Source organism: Oreochromis niloticus, linkage group LG7, assembly GCF_001858045.2.
Source record: "Oreochromis niloticus isolate F11D_XX linkage group LG7, O_niloticus_UMD_NMBU, whole genome shotgun sequence".
In the NCBI taxonomy this organism is placed as follows: Eukaryota; Metazoa; Chordata; class Actinopteri; order Cichliformes; family Cichlidae; genus Oreochromis; species Oreochromis niloticus.
Window position 1 is genome coordinate 59,044,446 of NC_031972.2, and position 19,895 is coordinate 59,064,340.

Here is a 19,895-nt window from a genome sequence, read left to right on the forward strand (position 1 = left end):
TGACTCCCCATGTTGTTTATATACCACTGCAGCATGTCATTAACATTTTTGGCTTTTTCCTTTCCTTTAGTTTGTATTTTGTCTGGTCTTGCTATGCTATGCTCAGGGCACCTCCCTGAGCCTGGTTCTGCTGGAGGTTTCTTCCTGTTAACAGGGGATTTTTCCTTCCCACTGTTGCAAACTGTTTGCTCATAGGGACCAGTTTGATTGTTGGGGTTTTCTCCAGAATACTATTGGGTCTTTAGCTTCCAGTGTAAAGTGCCTTTAGACAACTGATGTTGTGATTTGGTGCTTTATAAAAACCAGTATTGAATTGTTCTGAAATCATTAACAATATCTAACAGTATCAAATAGATCTGTGAAGGTTCTCAGTCATCCAGGTCATCGTAGTCAAAGGAGTTTGCAAAGAAAAGCATCTGGACTTCTTTAAGTTGCTTGAAGACGTTTCACCTCTCATCCGAGAAGCTTCTTCAGTTCTAAGGTCAAATGGCCGAGAGTCCCAGATTTAAACCCAGTGGGAGTGTCCCCCCAAAGAGGGACAAAGGACCCCCTGGTGATCCTCTAATCACATGAGCCAAGGTGTGAAAGCGGGTGTGGGACCTAATCAGCCAGGGTTTCGGGTGAGCTCATTGTGAAACCTGGCCCCAGTTGGTGTCGTAAACCACCGCCTCTGTTCAACACCCTGTACGACACCAACTGTCTGCCATCTATAATCCAGTTTTGAGTTCCCTCCCCAGACGCCTTAACGCCCACTCACATCCTGGGCCATCTGACCTCAGGAATTCACGTGACAAGGTGGGGCCAGGTTTCACAATGAGCTCACCCGAAACCCTGGCTGATTAGGTCCCACACCCGCTTTCACACCTTGGCTCATGTGATTAGAGGATCACCAGGGGGTCCTTTGTCCCTCTTTGGGGGGACACTCCCACTGGGTTTAAGTCTGGGACTCTCGGCCATTTGACCTTAGAACTGAAGAAGCTTCTCGGATGAGAGGTGAAACGTCTTCAAGCAACTTAAAGAAGTCCAGACGCTTTTCTTTGCAAACTCCTTTGACCAGTATCAAATAGAGACGAGCTAAAGTTTGTTAGGGAAATGTGTTGCACACATAAATTGTTGCGTGGGCTGAATGTATGTGTCAAATTGGTAAAAACATTGTTTCTTCAGGCCAGCGGTTTCATGTCAATTAGGTCTTTTCCAGAAAAGTTGCTTAATTCAAAATGTTCCAACTACATGCTGTCATAATGAATACACTCTAGGACCCATTAGAGAGATTTCTTAGGACAGCAAGTTCAGCAGCAATATCTTGAAACAGTGACTTATGAAGTTAGACCAGAGGTTCATTACCAAATCAGAGCTGACACATGGCTCAGTGATATAGAGAAGCAGATGCACTGCCAGATTTTTTTTTTCAGTTTTTGAAAAGTAGCTGATTAGAGGGATTTTCACAACTGTGCACATTCTGCGGTTAATTAAGTTGTCCCATTGGCGATAAAGAGGTGCTGTACTCTATGTGCATGTTCTTTGCTTTTTGCGACCTCTTGCTTGTTTTGTGCTTTCTTATTTAAACCTTTTCTTTCAACCCTTGTTTTCACCTTTTGTCTAGCTCACTCGGCACAGTTTGCTCAACTTTTATTTTAAAACTAATATTTCTCAGCCGAGATTTGTGACATCCAGCAAGCACAGTGCACTTAAACAATGCTCAACTCATGATGCTCACCGAGCAATCGGCCAAAGTTCTCACTCTGCGTCTTCCTCCAGCAGTCCCTCCACATTAGGCCATTAATCACAAGGGTGCATGAAAAATAAAGATTGTGTAGCTGGGGTACAGGCTAGAGTGGGGTGGGGGGGTCAGTCAAGTGGTCTCTTCTGCCCGTGAGTCCCTGGTCAGTGCCATTATTCTTCTACTGTTGTGAAGGCGAGAGTTTTGATGCTATTGATTTGGGAGGAGGGCAAAGGAGAGGAGACATCAATATACTTGCTGATTCAGTGGCATCGCAACCTTCACTGCACAGCCTGCTTTTGTCCGTATATTGCATGTGTCAGTGAAAAGCACGTGCGTGACTTGTTGAGTTCATAAACCACTCATATGTGATACTAAATCACAATACAGTTCTTCTGTAGCGAGAATCTAAAGAATGCTACACATCAGCTTCAAACTTGCACAGATACTTGCTTCACATGCGCACACAGAGCCATGCGCTGGCAAATGCAGCCCTCATGTGGACCAAACCTTTGTGCTTTCAGCTGAAGCCTTACATTTGAACCTATGTTCAAAGACAGCCTACCTACTCAGCACAGCATGAGCCAGACAAAATCCTGGTGTCTTCTTCTTCCCTCGCTTGCCACTCCAGCTTTCATTTTTTTTTTTCTGTTTGTCCAAGGGTACTGATATAGACAGGTGAAAGGGGCATTGGCAGTAGGTGAGCTCTTAAATTACTGCACACTCGAGAGGAGAGGAGGGGAGTTTATTTTGGGTCATGGAGAAACTGAGGTTAGTTAGCTATCGCAGCGTACTTGAAATAAGTGAATCACAGTGCAGTTATTTTGAGGGTTTTTTCTTAAATGTGTTTGATGCTGGGAGAAGGATGTTGGGGTCATGTATGAAACATACCGTAATATCATCAGCTTTGTCATAGGTGTAAGAGCCAGGGAATTTATTTTGAAGGTACAAAATTGCAGAGAGATCTCAACCACATGCCACCAGTCTACAGCTTGTCCTTTGAACAAAAGTCAATTCATTGACAGAAAATCCAAAAGAAAAGAACAGAAATGCTTTATTAATGTATTTGTTGTCTAATGTGTTGTGGTAGGATTGACAACCTTTTCAGGGTTTCTTATTTTGCTCTGTGTTCTAGTTCGGCAAATATGACTTTGAGTTTATAGGGCACACTTTGACATTATGTCCAAGTGTTGTTTACTTGGCAAATGTTTTTTGGAATGTCTGAACGTAAGACCCACACATAATGACATGCTTTAGCTTGTTTTAAGCTCTCTGTGCCTCATTTTCATATAAAATACAAGCCGTGCTACCAGCCTAGCTTCAGGGATAGCAGTGATTTACATCATTTTGATTCTGACACATTTCAACAACCTTTTATGCAGACATGGACAAGTTGACATTTCTGGCCTTTAGAAATATCCTGACAAAGACTGGATGGATTGCCGTAAAGTTTAGTACAACAATTCATGTTCAGCTGAGTATTTAATTGACACATTTGGTATTGTTCAAAAAGGACGATCTGACTTTTGTCTGTTGTTGGCTTTAGCTAGTAATTTGAATGTGTTTTTCCACGAGCATTAGTTTTATTCGCTTCTTGTTGTGAGTCATAATTTTGAGATATTTTGCATAAGAGGGGCTAATGTCTTATGTCTTATGTACTGAACTTCCTTGTAACAGTTCATTTCAATCCATAAGCAAAGTGGTTGTAAAATCATAATGTGTTGTCTTCTTGGTGCACATTTTCTCTTGCTAATGTGCCCCCTGCTCAAGAAAACAAAGGCATTGGAGGAAGATGGATAGTGAGGCGAATAATCCAGTTAGCTTTTCATGTGTTTGCAGGCAGATATTTTCTCTTTAATGTGTTTATCATGACTTATGAGCTTCTCTATAGCAGCCATTAACATATGATTACCATCACAAAGCTAATGGGTTTGTCTGTTGTTCCCCCTTCTGCTCAACTGCCTCATCCCCTTTCCAAAATGTTTTCTTTCTAAATCTTTTATCTTCCTCTTTTTAGCATTTGCTTCCTATCTCTCTGTCATTCTCTGTCTCTCACGCCTCCTTTCCATGTGTTTCCACTTTCGGCCCCTGCGGCCTCTCAACTTCCCAAGATAGAGGCTCACACCCACACGCTCCCCATTATTGCTTAATTATCTGTGGCCTGTCATTTGAATAATGTTGTGTCCCTTACTCTCGATCTATTTAGATTTTTTGGTTTCATCTTTCACTTGATCTTTATTCACTTTTTCCTTCCTCCTTCACTATATCCCACTGTTGCCTCCATCTCTGTTGCATTAAAGGCATTTCTGTGGCGTCAGGATACTTCTGCTTCCCTGTGTTTCAACACCTCCTCAAAGCTCATTGACTCTCCTCTTCTACTGGGTAGTACAGAAATAATAATAATCTATGAGAAAGACATAGCTGAGGATCCTAAAAGCCCACACTGGTCTGCTTCACACCAGCAAACCCTTTCTGTAGGATACTGATCTATTCTTTAATCTTTCACTGACTGATCACACCCTATATTAAAATATAAGTGTGTGATCAAAACAGTTTTTTTATGACTCCACCCATTAAAAACAAACAAAATAACCCATACTTGATAGTATTTTGGCCATTATTAACTTCAAGGATGTTTTGCTGTACACCTCTGGACCACTGTCACTATTCCTGCTATTTTTAGATTGCTCCCTGGAACTTCCATTCACACCACTTGCACTTGTGCAGCTGCAGCAGCAGGCTGAATCTTCTGCACTGTGTCAAATCAGCAATCCTTTCACTTGAATTTCAGTTTGAAGAAGAAGATGCAGTCACAGGAAGCTGACACTTGCAAGTAGGGCAAGGAATCTATCACTGTAGAACTCCCATGCTGACTGTGATCCTGGGGAATTAATTTATAGTGCACAATGTTGGAGAAAAAAGACAAGCATGCTCCTTACTGTGCTTCTCACCTGATGTAATGCGTGCCACATTTGGGCTCAGGACAGATTTTTCCACTGAATACTGCTGTCTTCAGTAATGATCATTAATGTGAATGTTGAGTCAGTTTGACACAGACGTTTGTTTGCTGTCTGTGCGAGTCCGAAGTTCTTGGTGAAACTGAGTTTTCATCAGAAAGGTATTTCTAGGGAAAATTCTAAATGTATGTGGAGCACCGAAAGAGGTCCTAAAAGTTTAAAGAGGCTAAATTAAATCAGGTCCAATTTTGCTTTTCAGCTGTTAAATTGCAGAAGTCTTTTGTTTTTTTTATTTCTCCCTATATTTCAACTGTCTTTTCTCGTTGTGAGTCAGAGTATCGACTTTCTTTGACCTTTTAAAACCATTTCTAGATATAGTTTGCAGTTTATATCTGCCTAACCATGAGAAATTTCCATAAACGAGAACCAAAATTTGTTTTTTGGGGTGTTTTGTTTTTCTTGTAGTTTACCCCTAACTAACAAACATCTTTCTAATAAAAATGCAGCTCTACCAAAAATGTTTTGGTGCTGTTGTCATAGCTCCCCTGTATCAAATGCACACATCACTTTGTTCCACTGGAGCTACACTCGTTGTTGTTGTATACCCATCGGTTTTCTACATTGTTAATGACTGATCATTTAACTGAGGACACCTGGGGACATTTAGTAAGGCAAAGCAGAAGATGCTTTTTAGGTTGTGTGACAAATCACAGGAATTATGCGAGTTTTGACAGATTCTTTGTGTGGGAGTCCCTATACAACTGTGTGGCATGGTGTATTAAACACTCAGATTTCTACCCATGCATCAGTGTGTTTGTCTTGTGAAGAAAATGGTAATGTTTTCTGCTGGGTCTTTGAAATACGCCTCTCTACTTTTTTTTTTCACTACAGCTCTGTGCAGTTTTTCTTCATTCATGTCATTTTGGATGCTGGTTGATAATTAGTTCTATTGAGTTTTTTATCCTGCACTTCTTTTTTTATAATCCTATTGTTTGTTGCCATTTTAGATGAATTAACATTACTGCATTACAGTGGTTTAATACATTATCGGAATCAATAGAGCAAATGGCCTGCTCACTTACTGCCTTTATGACTCAAATAAACCCCAGAGGGCAGTTAATTTAAGGCTCCGTGTACACTTCACAAGTCATTACAAGCATTAGCAACATTTGGTCCTTAGCTGCTTTATATTATTCTTGTCAATGCACTTGACAAGAGAAATTGTTTTTTTTTAAGTGTGTGTTTTTTTTGTTTGTTTTTTTTATCACAGCCCATTTTAGGTCTTTTCCTAATGTGTTCAGTGGAAATTCATATTCAGCAGAGTCTTTGACCTAATGAAATGTGTATTTCCTTTTTTTCAGGGTTGGTCAAACTTGGAGTCCACTGTGTAACATGCCAGAAAGTCGCCATTAAGATTGTGAACCGTGAGAAACTCAGCGAGTCAGTACTAATGAAGGTATGTTTGCGGCTCTTAGTCTTCGGACTTTCTGATGAGGATGGTTAGTGCAAATGAAAAAATAATTTAGTTTTCTGTATTGTTTTTGCTTTAATATCTTACCATAAACTTTATTGTTTGTCATGTTCCCACAGTTGATGGATGGATAGTATTCTAAGCTAGTGCACATCCTCAGCAGAATCAAGGTTTCAAAAAAATCAACAGCTGATCTTGCAAAAATTCTTAAATATTAGCAGTTTATATCACAGAGTGGAATCACATGCTGAGGTAGTGACAGCAGGTCTTTGAAGCAGCTGATTTTCATCCTTTTCGCATTTCAGACTCAAAGAGTCAGCTGTTTAGCTCCCCCATCAAGCAAGAGTCAGAGCTTCTAATGCACAACAGCAAAGCGGCTTTCTGTGACTATAATTAGTATGCTTTTACTAGTAAGTCTCTTTTTCTGTAACCTGCATTGTTTCTTTTTAAGGCATACAGTAGGATAGAAGTTTTTTTTCCTTTTTTTTGTCATTACATCCTAGGACTCCTGCTGGGAAGTTCCATTCAGAGCAACATTGTCATTTCACAAAATTGTCCCTTGTTTTGATGGAATAGTTGTAAAGAAACTAAAGAGAAGAAGAAGAGCGAGGGCAGCTCAGAGACGCTACAACCTGAAAATGGTAGTTATAGGATACACGCGGAGACAAGTGCTTGTTGTAATTGTTAGCTTATGAGCTGGAAAGCAGGAAGAGAATGGGTCTGCTCACAGTAAAGGTTATCTGAAATGGAAAATCCCTCAGTTTTGGATCGCTTCACATGGCAGCATTATTCAACTACAGATGAAAAATTCACTGTCCTTGGATATTCTTATTTGATAAACACTCTGTATTAATTCGCTTCTTGCTGTGTCAGAGTCTCTTTTGCTCTTTGCTTGCTGCTGATTTGCTCCTGAAGTCTCTCTCTCTTCTGCCTCTTATCCCATTCAACATGCAGTCTTAATGTCCTCATGAAAGACAGGCAGGTCATTTCTGTGAGAGCTTCAGCTCTGACAGAAGTATTGTAGCAGAAGTAGTTGGAGGAAGTATTGTAACATATGTCAGTAAGCTAGGTGACATGTTGCTGTCCTGCAAAGGAAAATGAGGGTAACAGATGCCAAATACTGACAGGTTTCCAACAGGACCGAGTCTTTTGCTGAAGCTGCAATTCAGAGCCAATTACTGACCTCAGCCATTGTCAGTCTTGTCTCAGCAGTGTAGACTGTTTGGTGTGTGTGTGGGTGTGTGTGTAACAGCAGGTGTGGTGTATGTGCCAGTGAGAACTGAATTACGTCGGAGACGGGGAGAATATGTATCTACAAAAAATCTAATTTATCAGCATTATTCTACATGTATAAAAAGAGATTCTAGGGTTTTTCCAGTCATGCTGCAAGTCAGTATTTTTGGATCACATGCTAAAATGTTAGTGTGTTTGTGTTTTTTTGGGGGGGGGGGGGCGTAGTGTGAATGCAGTCCGGTAGCAGTTATGGACCACTCATCGACCTGGAGAAAGTGTTTGTTGTCTGATGGTGGCGGTGTCAAAAACATGTGGTACAACCAGTGCGTGGGCTACTCTTGCTTGTGCTGTTGTTGGTCCATCAGCCTGCTGTGGAGGAGAGCAAAGTTAGAACTTACAGAGAGCTGAAGTGAAACCAAGTGTTAAAAACAATGAAAAGTATCCACTGCGGTCAGTGTCTGTACTTTCCACATTGTATTCTTAATCTTTGATGATTTTTTTTTTTTGCCTGTCTTTTGTTCCTGTCGCTCAAGTGAACTTTTTCAGGTCACTTATCAACCAATCAGTATTTGATCAGCACATAAGTAACCCCGTAGGTGGGATATTGGATGACTACACAGCAGCATGTTCGCTGTGGGTGAAAACCTTTCTCTGTTTGCTGTCCAAATAGTAATGCATACACAGATGGACACATTTGCGGGACCACAAATTACACCTAACACTGATCTCACAAATGAGATTACAAATTCAATCTCATGTTTTGGGGCTTCCTACTATGACTGGACAGGTGTTTTCCAGCTCAAATCTAGTAGAGGTTTTCCCATATTCCCATTGTGTCGCAACCCATACTCTCATGTGTCTGCTCTTCGGACTGCATATTTGGCTGTCAGACTGTCAGAATGATCGGGCTGTAGCTTCCTGCATAGCTCAGGCTGTGAAATGTCACCTTTTAATATGCTAATGTCTTGGGTCCCCGTGGTGCCATTAGGGGAGAGTCTGACTTGCCCAGACAGGTGTGTGTGTGTGTGTGTGTGTGTGTGTGTGTGTGTGTGTGTGTGTGTGTGTGTGCGCGCGCATGTGTATTTGCAACACTGCTGATGACAGATATACTTTGTATGCATGCATACACACATAGACAAATGTAGGCCACACACACAAATGTGCAGACGAATGTGTGCACATGTGCCATAGCAACACCCGCACGTTCTTTAGTATGAGCATGTGCACATCCTCCACAACCTATGTCATCCCTCTCCGTCTGTCCTTCTTATGACTGGCCTTGGGAGTCAGGGGTCTGTGGAGATGAGGAGATGGGTTGAATTAATTGTCTCGGAGTATCTGGCAGAGAGGTCTTTTCTACACTCTCAGTGTGTTGAACTTTATATAACTAATGCTGAACTCTTTATTCCATAACCCTACAGACTGTGACACTAAGGACCAGAAAGACATTGAATTGTCTTGGTTAATGCATGCGTCTATGAACTTTATGTCAGTTTGTAACCAGGGAATGAGCCTTGACTACTTCAAAGAGCAAGTGCGGCCCAATGTTTTTTCACTTCTAAGCAGAAAAGCTAACAATGGAGTTACTTGAATAATAATAAGAGTCTCCGTCAGCGGGAAGTGGTTGCCTGTCATGTTTGGAATGAGAGAGAAAAAGACAGAGAGAGAATACACAGTACGTGCACATATGACAGTATGTCAGCAGTCTTTCGCACTGAGGCCAAACAGAATGATGTAACTAAGAGAGAACCAACATTTTGTGCATGAATCTGAGTGCGTGTGGGTATCTCAAGGGAATAGTTGATGTTTCTGAATCTCAGTCAGTTCTTTCTCTACCTCCCTCTATTTTGGACATGTCTCTATGACATCAGGCCATGAGGTTGAGAGAAAGCAAAAGGGAATTGTAGTAAGAATAGAGATGGACATGTTGGGAGAAACCCTGCTGGGAAAATATAACACAGATGTCTTTGTCGGGACACCACATCTCTATGCATTTTCTGTCAGAAGTTCCTGTTTTCTTCTTGATCTATTAACTGTGACATTCCCACATATGGCATTGTGTTCACTTCCAGCGTAAGAGTACAAATCCAACTTCCAACCATATCCCTGCCACGCACGCACGCACGCACGCACACACTCCCTGCCCTCAAAACTGCCTTAATTCTATATGGCTTAGATTCAACATTATCCATATTGACACGATGTGTTGGGTGCTTATCCATGATGGGAATTACCCCTTCCACCACAAGATGCTGCACTGGTTTGACTGTTGAGGTCATTTCAGGACAGTGAACCCATTGTCATGTTCAAGAAATAATTTTGAGATGATTTGAGCTTTGTGACATGGTGGGTAATCCTTCTGGAAGTAAATGGGTACACTGGTTTCATGAATGGATTGACATGGTCTGTAACAATACTGAGATAAGCTGTGGTGTTTGAATGCTCAAATTGGCCTCAATTGTGGTAAGAATTACAGCATTATTCCTCCAGCAGCATCCTGAGCCATTGATACAAGGAAAGATGGATCTATGTTTTTATGTTGTTGGGTGGTTGGGTTAGAATTTGTTGTAAACAGCATGAAAGCATAGATCTAAGTCTTGCAGCAGAAATCGAGATTCATCAGTGCAGACAGTGTTTTTTCCAGACAAATGGAGGACAGAAGTGTCAGGCCTAAAAAAAAAGAGTCAGAAAACCCCGAAAAAAACTGTCTAGGCAACAAAGAAGTGGTTAAAGAAGAAGCACATTAAAGTCATTTAATGGCCTAGCTAGTCTCCAGACCTCAACTCTATAGGAAATCTGTGGAGGGAGCTAAAGCTTCAAGTTGCCAAGGTGCCGCCAAGAAACCTAAAGTATTTAGAGAGTTTCTGTAAAGAGGAGTGGGCCAACATCCCTCCTGAGATGTGTGCAAATCTGGTGACCAATTAGTCTTGGTTGTGTTTTGCTTGGGGATCAAATACTATATTTTAATGACACGCAAATTAATTTATAGCTTTGGCATAAAGTGTCTTTTTTCTGGATTTTAGTTGATATTCTGTCTCTCTAGATTAAAATGAAACTACCATAACATTAGAGACATTTCATTTAATCACATAATGATTTCTCTCACTGTATATAAAGCTGTCTTTAGATGACACTGACTTGAGGGAGAAGACAGAAAGGACTTCAATAGAATCATAAGATTACAGTCGGCTATGGTCTGACAAGTTTTCCCTGAAAAAAGAGGATTTACCGTAACATATTTCTACCATACTGCCTATCATTAGACTGTATATGAAAAAAGCAACTCCAATAAATCTGCAGTTCAGTCTTAGGGTGAGTATTATTGTTACTAGCCGTTAGCAGAGGGATCAGGGTATCTTTAACATGCAGCAGTTGGTAGTTGCTGTTGATGCCTGCTCTGTTTTCTTCCTCTGAGCCAGTGAGCTGGTGGCTGCTGCTGCTGTTGGGATAAGGACAACTAATTAGCCAGAGTGACTCCCTCTCTTCTCCTGAAGCAGCACAACTTCAAAGTCACTCTACTGTCCCCAAGCCCAGAGAGCGAAAGGAAGAGAGGGAGAGGAGGGATGAAGTGCAGGATGAAGGAAGATAGGGAGGGAAGAGTGTGAGTGTGTCGGGGGAGGGTTAGAGAGGGTGGTGAATATGAAGTTGGAACACTTTAGATGGATGTCTTATGAGGTAGACATCACTACATAGCCATGCTGATTTTGATGGCTTTTAAAGACAGTAAGGTCTGTAAGGTGGTTTTCTGACTCTGTCCTTGATGTAAGTCAGATCAGTTTAAATGTGAAATGTGCGCCCAAGAAATTGAAAAGTAGTTTGGAGATGCAGCAGTGTGCACTATAATTGCCCCCTTAAGCAAATATTTGAAACACTGCACTGAGGACTCGACAACACGACAATGCCACAGCTTTGGTGCAAATAAAGGCAGAAATATTTAGAGCTAATTAACAAGATCAGGGCTCTTTGAATATGTGGATTTTCACAAATGAACATATTTCATCAGAAAATCTAGTATAATTTGTAAGGTCTACATGTCTTAGTACATAACACAGGTGACCTGAAATGAAAGAAAAACTCCTTTTAGGCTATCTATATGACACTATAGTATCTGAGTTTTAAATGCGCAGCATATAAAATAATAATTTAAGATAAAACAGTCACAGAAAGACAAGGAATAAAGGTTCAGCACACCAACCGACAGGGATTGTGGTGGGCGGGTGAGGAGCAGAATGCCATGGCCACAGATGAATCACACAAGTTCTAATCTTGTTATCCCGACACCTCTGTGACAGCACTGTAGCTTTCTTTCTCTGCCATCTCTTCTTTTCCCTCCTAATGATTATAGATTGTCCCTTCTCTCCCATCTCTGTATTGCCGCAAGTGAGTTGGATATAGAAATGCCTCCAACGTACACACATCCTCTTTAACTTAATGTTGTGTGTTTATCTGTTCGTGTGCAGGGCCGTGCCTCTGAGTGTGCACAGACACCCTTTAAAATAAATGGGTTTCATATATTGCGCCTTGCCGTGTTGATCCATCAGCTTTGTATGGTGCTGAGCCAGAAACTAGGACTTAACTTGGTTTGATTTTAACAGGTTGACTGCACAGAAAGACCATAGAATTACCAGCTTTGTTTCTCAGCTGTGCTTCTGTTGATATAGAGTATGCTTACTTCGGGTGCTTGCATGACATGCATATGCATGTTACTGGACACGTTGTAAAGAAAAATTCTTCTGAATTGGACTGCAGCAGTGACGATTTCGTACAACTGGGAGTACTTTTGCCATCACATAGCAGCACAAAGTGGCTCCGTCCAAAATAGAAAGAAAAGTGGGGGATCCTGGGCCCTATTGAGCATGGCGGATACGAGTATCAGTGTCTGTGTTTGAAAAATAGATGCCTCACAGGTCCTCAGCTTGCAGTGTTGAAGAAGCCACTAGGCAGAGTTTCAAAGAAAAGCCGGATCTAGGGCTGTCCAAAGTTAAAAACAACAAAGACGTTGGACAGAAACTCTCACAGACACAAGTTTGAGATCTTTGCATTAAATATTTTTGAGACGTAAAGCAAATAAATGATTTTATAGGAGTGCATGACATCTGTCAAGTATGTGGAAGAAATATGATGGTGCTGATAAATTGGGGAATTTTACAGGATAAAAGATTGCTCCATTTTGCTACAAGCCATACTCTTTGGGCACAGCTTGACTGGAGACATTTTTCTCTATCAACAGGGCAGTGACCCAAAGCTCCAAACTGTGCAAGAAATATAAGAGAAGAAGCAGTCAGCTGGTTTTCTGCCATTAATGAAGCAGTCACCAGATCTCAACCTGGTTGAGCTGTTGTGAGAACAGCTTGATTCTAAAGTTCTTACCAAAAATATGAGAAAAGTGCCCCGTTTCTTTTTTTTCTCCCAGTTTCCTCCCAGCATCCTGTAGGGACCTAAAAAAAGAGTATTTTTTCCCATAGTCGGCCTTGTTCTTTGTCCACTATCAGTCACGATGAAGGACACTCCACATTTTACATCGTAAATTGCTTTCTAATCATCCAAATCAGTTTTTTCACAGTCTGTACTTAGTGGAAAAGAGGCTCTGGTGAAGTGGAAATGGAGAAAAGATTTTACCTCCAGTGCACAAAGACTGGTTTTGGAGTTGAAAGAAAGTTTTAGCCTTACTTGTATGACTGTATAACTCATGGGTCAATGTCACTGACTGAAGACACCAGACACTGAGGTTTACAGACTGGTACTTGGAATATTAAGCATCCGGCACGTAAAACCGTGCAGCTCTTGACTGCTGCTTTGCTGCTGCTCACTGTGGCGACAAAGCTCATCAAACACATGCAGTGTTGTTTGAGTGATTTTACCTTTCATATGCCTTATCCTGATAAAACAGAGATGGAGTGCAGACTCGAAATAATGAAATGCAGGATAGCAGAACAGAAGATATAGCAGGATCCCCCATTGAGCTCGACAGGAGACAGACAGACAGACGTCTGAATCGATGGCATTTGTTTCCCCTCTTCAAAGGCAACAGCTGCTGTGTTGTCAGATAGATGAGAAAGCTTTATTTGCTTTTTATTTGTTGTTGCTTTAGTTTTTTTTCTTTTTCTTTTACTTTGTGAGCAGAGGGCATATTCTTTCCCCCTTAAGTAGGGAGATGATTTCATTGAAGAGATCAGCTGAGTTCCCCTCCACAGTTCAGATAGCTTTTCATGGCTATTTATTTATGCTTTTCTACCTGTCGAGCGTGAATTTGTCTTCCTTTTCAACCACTGAATGTTGGTAGAATCCTTTATCCATCTGTTGAAGTAGGTACATCATGTTCCTTTTAGAGGAAAATACTCCAACCTCTTTTTACCTCCATATTTTACATCCAGTGTGCTGCATAGAATTCTTAACGTGTTCCCTATATAAATATGCTTTTCTGAGTGATTATATTCCACGTTGGCCTATGTTTGGGCTTACTGCAAGATATCAACCTCCAACACGATGCAGTTGTCTTCATTATCGTGAATAAATTCACTACTATTTGTACAGCGTGGTGGAAATTTAGAAAAGAGCAAACATTAGCATGATTCCCATTTAGTGTTGTTTATATAATTCTGTGTGTGCGTGCGTGCGTGCGTGCGTGCGTGCGTGCGTGCGTGCATGCACTTGAGCAGCTATTTCGAACGGGACCATTTTTGTTTTTTGACCACTGAAGTGAGGACATCAATTGGTAAAGTATCTTCCAGGCTAATTTGCATGTATTCATTCGCTTTTATTCACGTTTAGCTGTTGCAAATAAACATGTACATTTGCTCCAAATATGTTAATGACTGGTCAGTGTGTCGAACATCAAAAGCAGAACACTTTTAACTTCATCAGCTCCTGCATCTACATTTCTGAGGGGGATTGTTAGCTAATGACCCCGGTGTGCTAACACGCTCTCAAGGACATTCTTCCCTCCATCCTTTTCTCAGTCACGTACTATACATGACTACAAGGCATAAATGCAGGCATGTACTGTAAATTAGTTTGGACACTATATATTATTTCATATGCCATTTATATAATGAAGTGGTAATAATGTGCAGTACTAACAGAGAACTTGCGCCTGTTGTGTTTCTTTATATATGTCTAATACTCACTGTATCGCCTAATTAACAAGTGTGGATGCTAAAACAACTCCCTAATTACAATGTGAGATTCATTCTGAACTTATTTGCAAACTTTTGAGCTAATTTAAGTTGTTTGAGCTGACCACTCTTACGTATTGACTTCTTCTGTATACAGTATTGACTTCTCTGTCTGTCTGCAGTTTATGTGTCAGTAAATAAGTCACGTATTCATATGTGAAGTTAATTAGTTGGTAAGTAAATTACGTCAGCTCATCACCTATGTCTGCCTGAATTACCACACCAAATTATCCCTGTCAATTTTTCATTACCTACTTTCTGTAAGTTGTTGTTTTTGCACACCACTTTACAAACCAGTGCTAGAATGACCACTAGCTTACTGTGACAAAACTGAACATTAAAGTTTGTGTGTACAGCTTTTTCTTCTAAGAAGAATTACAGGAATTTAATGTAAATAAGGCATTTAATGCAAATTTGTCAGAATAGTTAGATAATCCACTTTCCCGAGCAGCAGCAGCAACTGTTTCATTAGCCTTGCATTCAAATATAGACAGCAGTAAGTTATTAGCTTTACCCTAGTGTAAGTGATACTATACAGACGACCTTCAGATGTAATCATTACATTCTGTTCTGAGCTCTACCCTCAGTGTCTGTGAAAGCCACTTCATTAATCCACATTTCACATCTCTCCACAATCCAAGGTCACCGTACCAGTCCCGTCTTGTGAAATTAGCGAGTGGGTGAGTGACATAAACGAATGAATTGACAATAACCAAAAACTAAAACAAAAAAACTTTGCTGCCAAAGCGATCCACTGCCTGCCTGTCACTCGTTCTGCAGGTGGCTTTTGCAGAAAAAACACGTATAGTCATTCACATAAGCAATCACACACCGTCTCTGCGACTCTTTAGCATGTGTCGTGCTATCGCATCCATAAGCCCATGCATGTGGATGCCTTGATTAGACCCAGTGTCCGCAGGGTCTAAAGCACCTCTGCTATTAGACTTTATTAGGACCAAGGTTATCCAGGGACATGTCTGTTAGGGTGAAATGATATGGCCTGCCACTGGTCTAAGTGCCAGCCTGATGAATCTGTCAACAGCATAGGAACACATCACAGACATGATTAGAGAGATAGAATGAGAGAAACTGAGAATAAATGAGGGCCAGCAGAAGAAGATGAAGAGGAGGAGTGATACCAGAATTGGTCTTGGGTGGGAAGGGGTAATGAGCACAATTTCAAAGGTTGGAAGATGGATAAAGGATAAGGACTAGCCAGCTAGCAGAGACTATGTCCAGATCGATTTACATGTCTCTGGCATTGATCAAACTCCCCCGTGTAGAGAATTTACCTCCGCTTCACAAAGGATGACTGATAAAGTGATTATCAGAGAAAAACCTGCTGCACTGACTGACTGCGTATGTATCAGTGTATTTTACATTTGTGTATTTGTGTGGTCCACAAGGACGGAGAAGTGATAAACAGAAAAAGATGAAAGTAGGAGAGAGATTACTTTTTTCAGTTCAAAAACTTTCACTGAAATGGGATCATACAAATAAATGATTTTATTTTGTGTTTGTTTTGCTCCCAGTGCGACCAGCTCAGTTGTGAGAGATAACGCAGCTACCTAATGCGCACACGCCTCACCTCAACAAACACTGTTAAATCCATTGCCCCGAGCCTGTCTTTGTAAATTTCCAAACCAATTTTGGATAAGCAGGTTCCCCCAGAAGCACACATTAATATCATCTCAAAGTTAGTGATTATGCCCTGCACAAGAAGTAGATTTGGGACACATTACAGACTGATGCCCTCTGCAATGTTGTAACGAGTAGATAGTGTGTGTTTGTCCTTGAAACAGATGTCCTTACATGCTGGTTACCAAGACTGACATGCAGCAGTCTTCAGCGAATCAACTCCTTCCAACTAACATGCATGTGCAAGAACACAGACACACACACACATGCTTGCATGCACACCAGCTTGGCTACCTCCTGTCCCTTATTCTGCCCTACTGGCTCACTGACCGACATATGGATGGATGGAGGTGGCTCTTGGCTTGCCATGATCAGTAGAGTGTATGTGTACAGTGTGTGTGCAGCATAGAGTAATGTATCCACATGTCACAAGTATGAATGCTGACAAGCTGACTGGTTTTGTCTGTGAGCCAGTAGCCAAGCTGTTTTGGCTCCTCCCCTTCTGCTCCCTAACAGTTAGACCAGGTCTCCTTCTCTACAGCCGTTACCCCATCCAGATCTTATGCCTCTTTTTCCCATATGTTAACTGTTCATTCTATCATTAAGCTAAAAGAGTAACTATATATATAAATATCATAACGTAGACCTTGAGTGAAATATGATATCTACTTGTATAATGTTGAAGACCGGTAGATTAAGTGTAAAAACTTCTTTGTTTAAAAAAAGTAATCTTTGAATTATAAAGCTGAGCTGTATGAAAATACATATTCGGGGGGAAAAAGATGTTATGCTGCAAAGGTAATGATCTCTGGCACAAAGCTGTTAGAAAACAATATAATAGATTAATCTTAAACCATGACTCATGCCATCATAATCCTATATTTTATACATCTTTCAAAACGCTGAGAAATATGGAAACATAAAAAAAATCATTGTTGTCAGTTAATGTCGATATTTGGTTTGTTCTGCAAAGTAAAGCCATTAAAGTGGAGAGGTCTCTCGCGTCTTCTGATGCTTGTAACTCGTTACGTTGCTGCCTTGTGTTATCATTCACACTCTGCTTGGTGCATGGCAATGTTAAACAGGTTGTCCTTTCCCCATGTTGTGTTAATTAACAATAAAAGACCCAGGAGATGGGGTGGTGATGTGCAGGGAGGATGGCTCAAGCTGGCACCACTGCTCCTCCCCCCATTTCATAACACTTTTCTTTTGCTGTTCTCCATTGGAGAGAATTACATGGCTTTTCCTTTATCCCTTCCACATCCACATATCCTCCTCTGTCTCTCCTTTGTTTTGTTTTTTTATCCACCCAGCTGCTTTTGCACGCACTACGGCCTCAGTGTTAGCATAGCCACCCTTTTTTTTTATCTGACACACATGGCTGCCCTGCTGACTTTGATCCTTAGATCTCAGTATCAAGGGACCATTCACTCACTTGCCTGGGGAGGTGACAGAAATGTCTGTGTTTTCCTTCTGTGGGGTGAGAGAGGCCGGCTGGAAAAATAGTGTGAGGTGCAATAAGTGCAGAGTGAGAGATGACAGAGCTTGTGATCCAGTATTTCACCCTTTGAGATTTTGGGCTGGCTTCTGTGTTTGGTCATTCTGTCACATGTGACATGAATCTAATTTCTTTGCTTCTTTGTTGTTGTCTGCATGCCTGTAATCCTCTGGCCTCTATCACCGGTCATGGCGATAAAACTATTGATGTTGCCACTCATTTGTTTGCTCATCCATTTGGTCATTTAGATCCAGGGTTGTAATTTAACAAATCAATAGCAAGCTGATGGAACTATGCTAAACTGGCTGTCATCCTCTGAATTTGGAGTGACACCACTTACTCCTTTTGTCTTATTTTTCCAAGTAGCTCCAGCCTTCTCAGCCCTTCTCCCTCACATGTGTATTATTCTATTGCAGCATCTGCACTTTGCTTGCAAATTGTAGTAAAGGTAATAAATCATATAAGATGTACTTTTTAGAACGAACAACATCAAGACCATTAGCACCATGAGACTTTTTCTTTCAGCATACGGCTTGCTTTTTTATTACAGCTTAACTGTAGTTGCAGTTGTTGTCTTAGTTAACATATTTAAAAAAAAATCAGTGCTGCTGTTCCTTCCTATTGATTCATCTATTGTGGCAGGATGTGACACTGATGCGAAAGCCTGTGGGTCGAAGTGTGCCAATCAGCTCTTTCACTAACAAGCTCCTGTTCTGATGTCTTCTGCTAATGATGTCCACTTCACAACAATAACCACACTGCTTTACATTCGACCCCTGTTTTCTGGTGAGGCGTCTTTTTTCCTGCCTTGCAGACCCATTTTGTTATCGAGAAATTGACCAGAAATTGCTGTAATTTGAACTGCCAAACAAAAAAAGAACACAAGACAAGATAAAAAGAGTGTCTTCATCTAACCTCGTGTCCATCTGTTTAGGTGCATGTGTGTATCTTGGTGAACAATGTCCAAGTGCTTGCTAATAAAGGCCTAATGAAGTCCCATGGAGAAATGGCAACTGGAGAGAATTGTCCACACTCACAGATGTGAAATTTAATGAGAGACTGTGGCATGCACAGGAGCCAGGCCAAGATGGGGAATGGCCACCTGGTATTGTTTATTACTAGCATGAAGTTACAGAGTGTGTGTATTTGAGTGAGTGGGCAGTTAGTGGCTGTGTGGATAAATGCAGAAACCGTTGGTGTTCCTCCTTTGTGTGTGTGTTTCATGCATTAGTATGCATTAATCCACTGCATGAACAGAACACATACTGTGTGACCCCTTTTCCAGAAGAAAGCAAATGAGGAATAACCGTATTTTTCCAGTCACTTTTTGATAACAGTAGGATACTTAATGAAAAAGGGCTGCACTGTACATTACTAGAAAGAGCAAAGGTTGCTTCACAGATTTATAATAGTATGTTAATCAACACCAAATCTTGCAATAAGCAGACTGTTGTACAGTTAAGTCTTCACATTAAGCCTCATTTCTCTTTTTTTCAATTAACTAAAAGGAGGTGTTAAAAGAAGCTTAGGATGTCGGCCCTGTAGGATTTCAACAGCTCATCTCAAGTCCTGGTTAGCATTAGTCTCCTTGCAGGGAGCCTACTGCCAGCTAGCGAGCTAGCCACCATGGGCTCATTCTTAACAACGCACCTTAGCCTCAGGTGAGAAAGTGGCATAGTGCAGTGCTACTGATAGCACTCATTAGTGTCTGGATTAACCCTGATTAGCCTAGCTTTTTCTCATGCTGCTTCTTCATGCCAGTGGTAATTATCACTTTATACCCTTTTCAGACTCAGACGTGTGCCTAGTTTTTCTAATATATTTTATATAGCTTTTTATTCTCTTGTGTTTTTTTGTTTTTGTTAGGCCCAGCTTGAATAATAAAACGCTGCACTGCATTTTCTTTTCAGAGACTGAATGTATTTAAGCAGTTTTTTAAATTGTGTTTTTGCCAGATACAGAATTGTTTGCCTGAAAAATATGAGCTGTGTGTAAAGGATACCACAATCACAGACTGAGCAGAGACCACTAACAAAAGCTGTCTTGAAATTTAAGCATTGTGAGTATATAAGTCATTAAGACATGGAGATTTGTGCGTATTACTTATTGAACAAACAGCTTTGGAGAATTTAATGAAAACATAGTTAGCTGGCAGATCACAGTTTTGACTTCATTCCACACGAGTGTTCATAAAGCCAAGCCA

The 19,895-nt window shown here is 40.9% G+C and overlaps 1 protein-coding gene across 5 annotated transcripts in view; it reads left to right on the plus strand.

The window, feature by feature from the left end:
- The window catches only part of brsk2a (BR serine/threonine kinase 2a), a 178,219-nt gene that overhangs the window by 98,633 nt on the left and 59,691 nt on the right, over positions 1-19,895 (plus strand). For all 5 annotated transcript variants that reach the window (XM_005471008.4, XM_005471007.4, XM_025909491.1 and 2 more), the window contains one exon: positions 6,039-6,133. In XM_005471008.4, the coding sequence (XP_005471065.1) occupies positions 6,039-6,133 (95 nt within the window). The remainder of the gene's footprint in view (positions 1-6,038; positions 6,134-19,895) is intronic.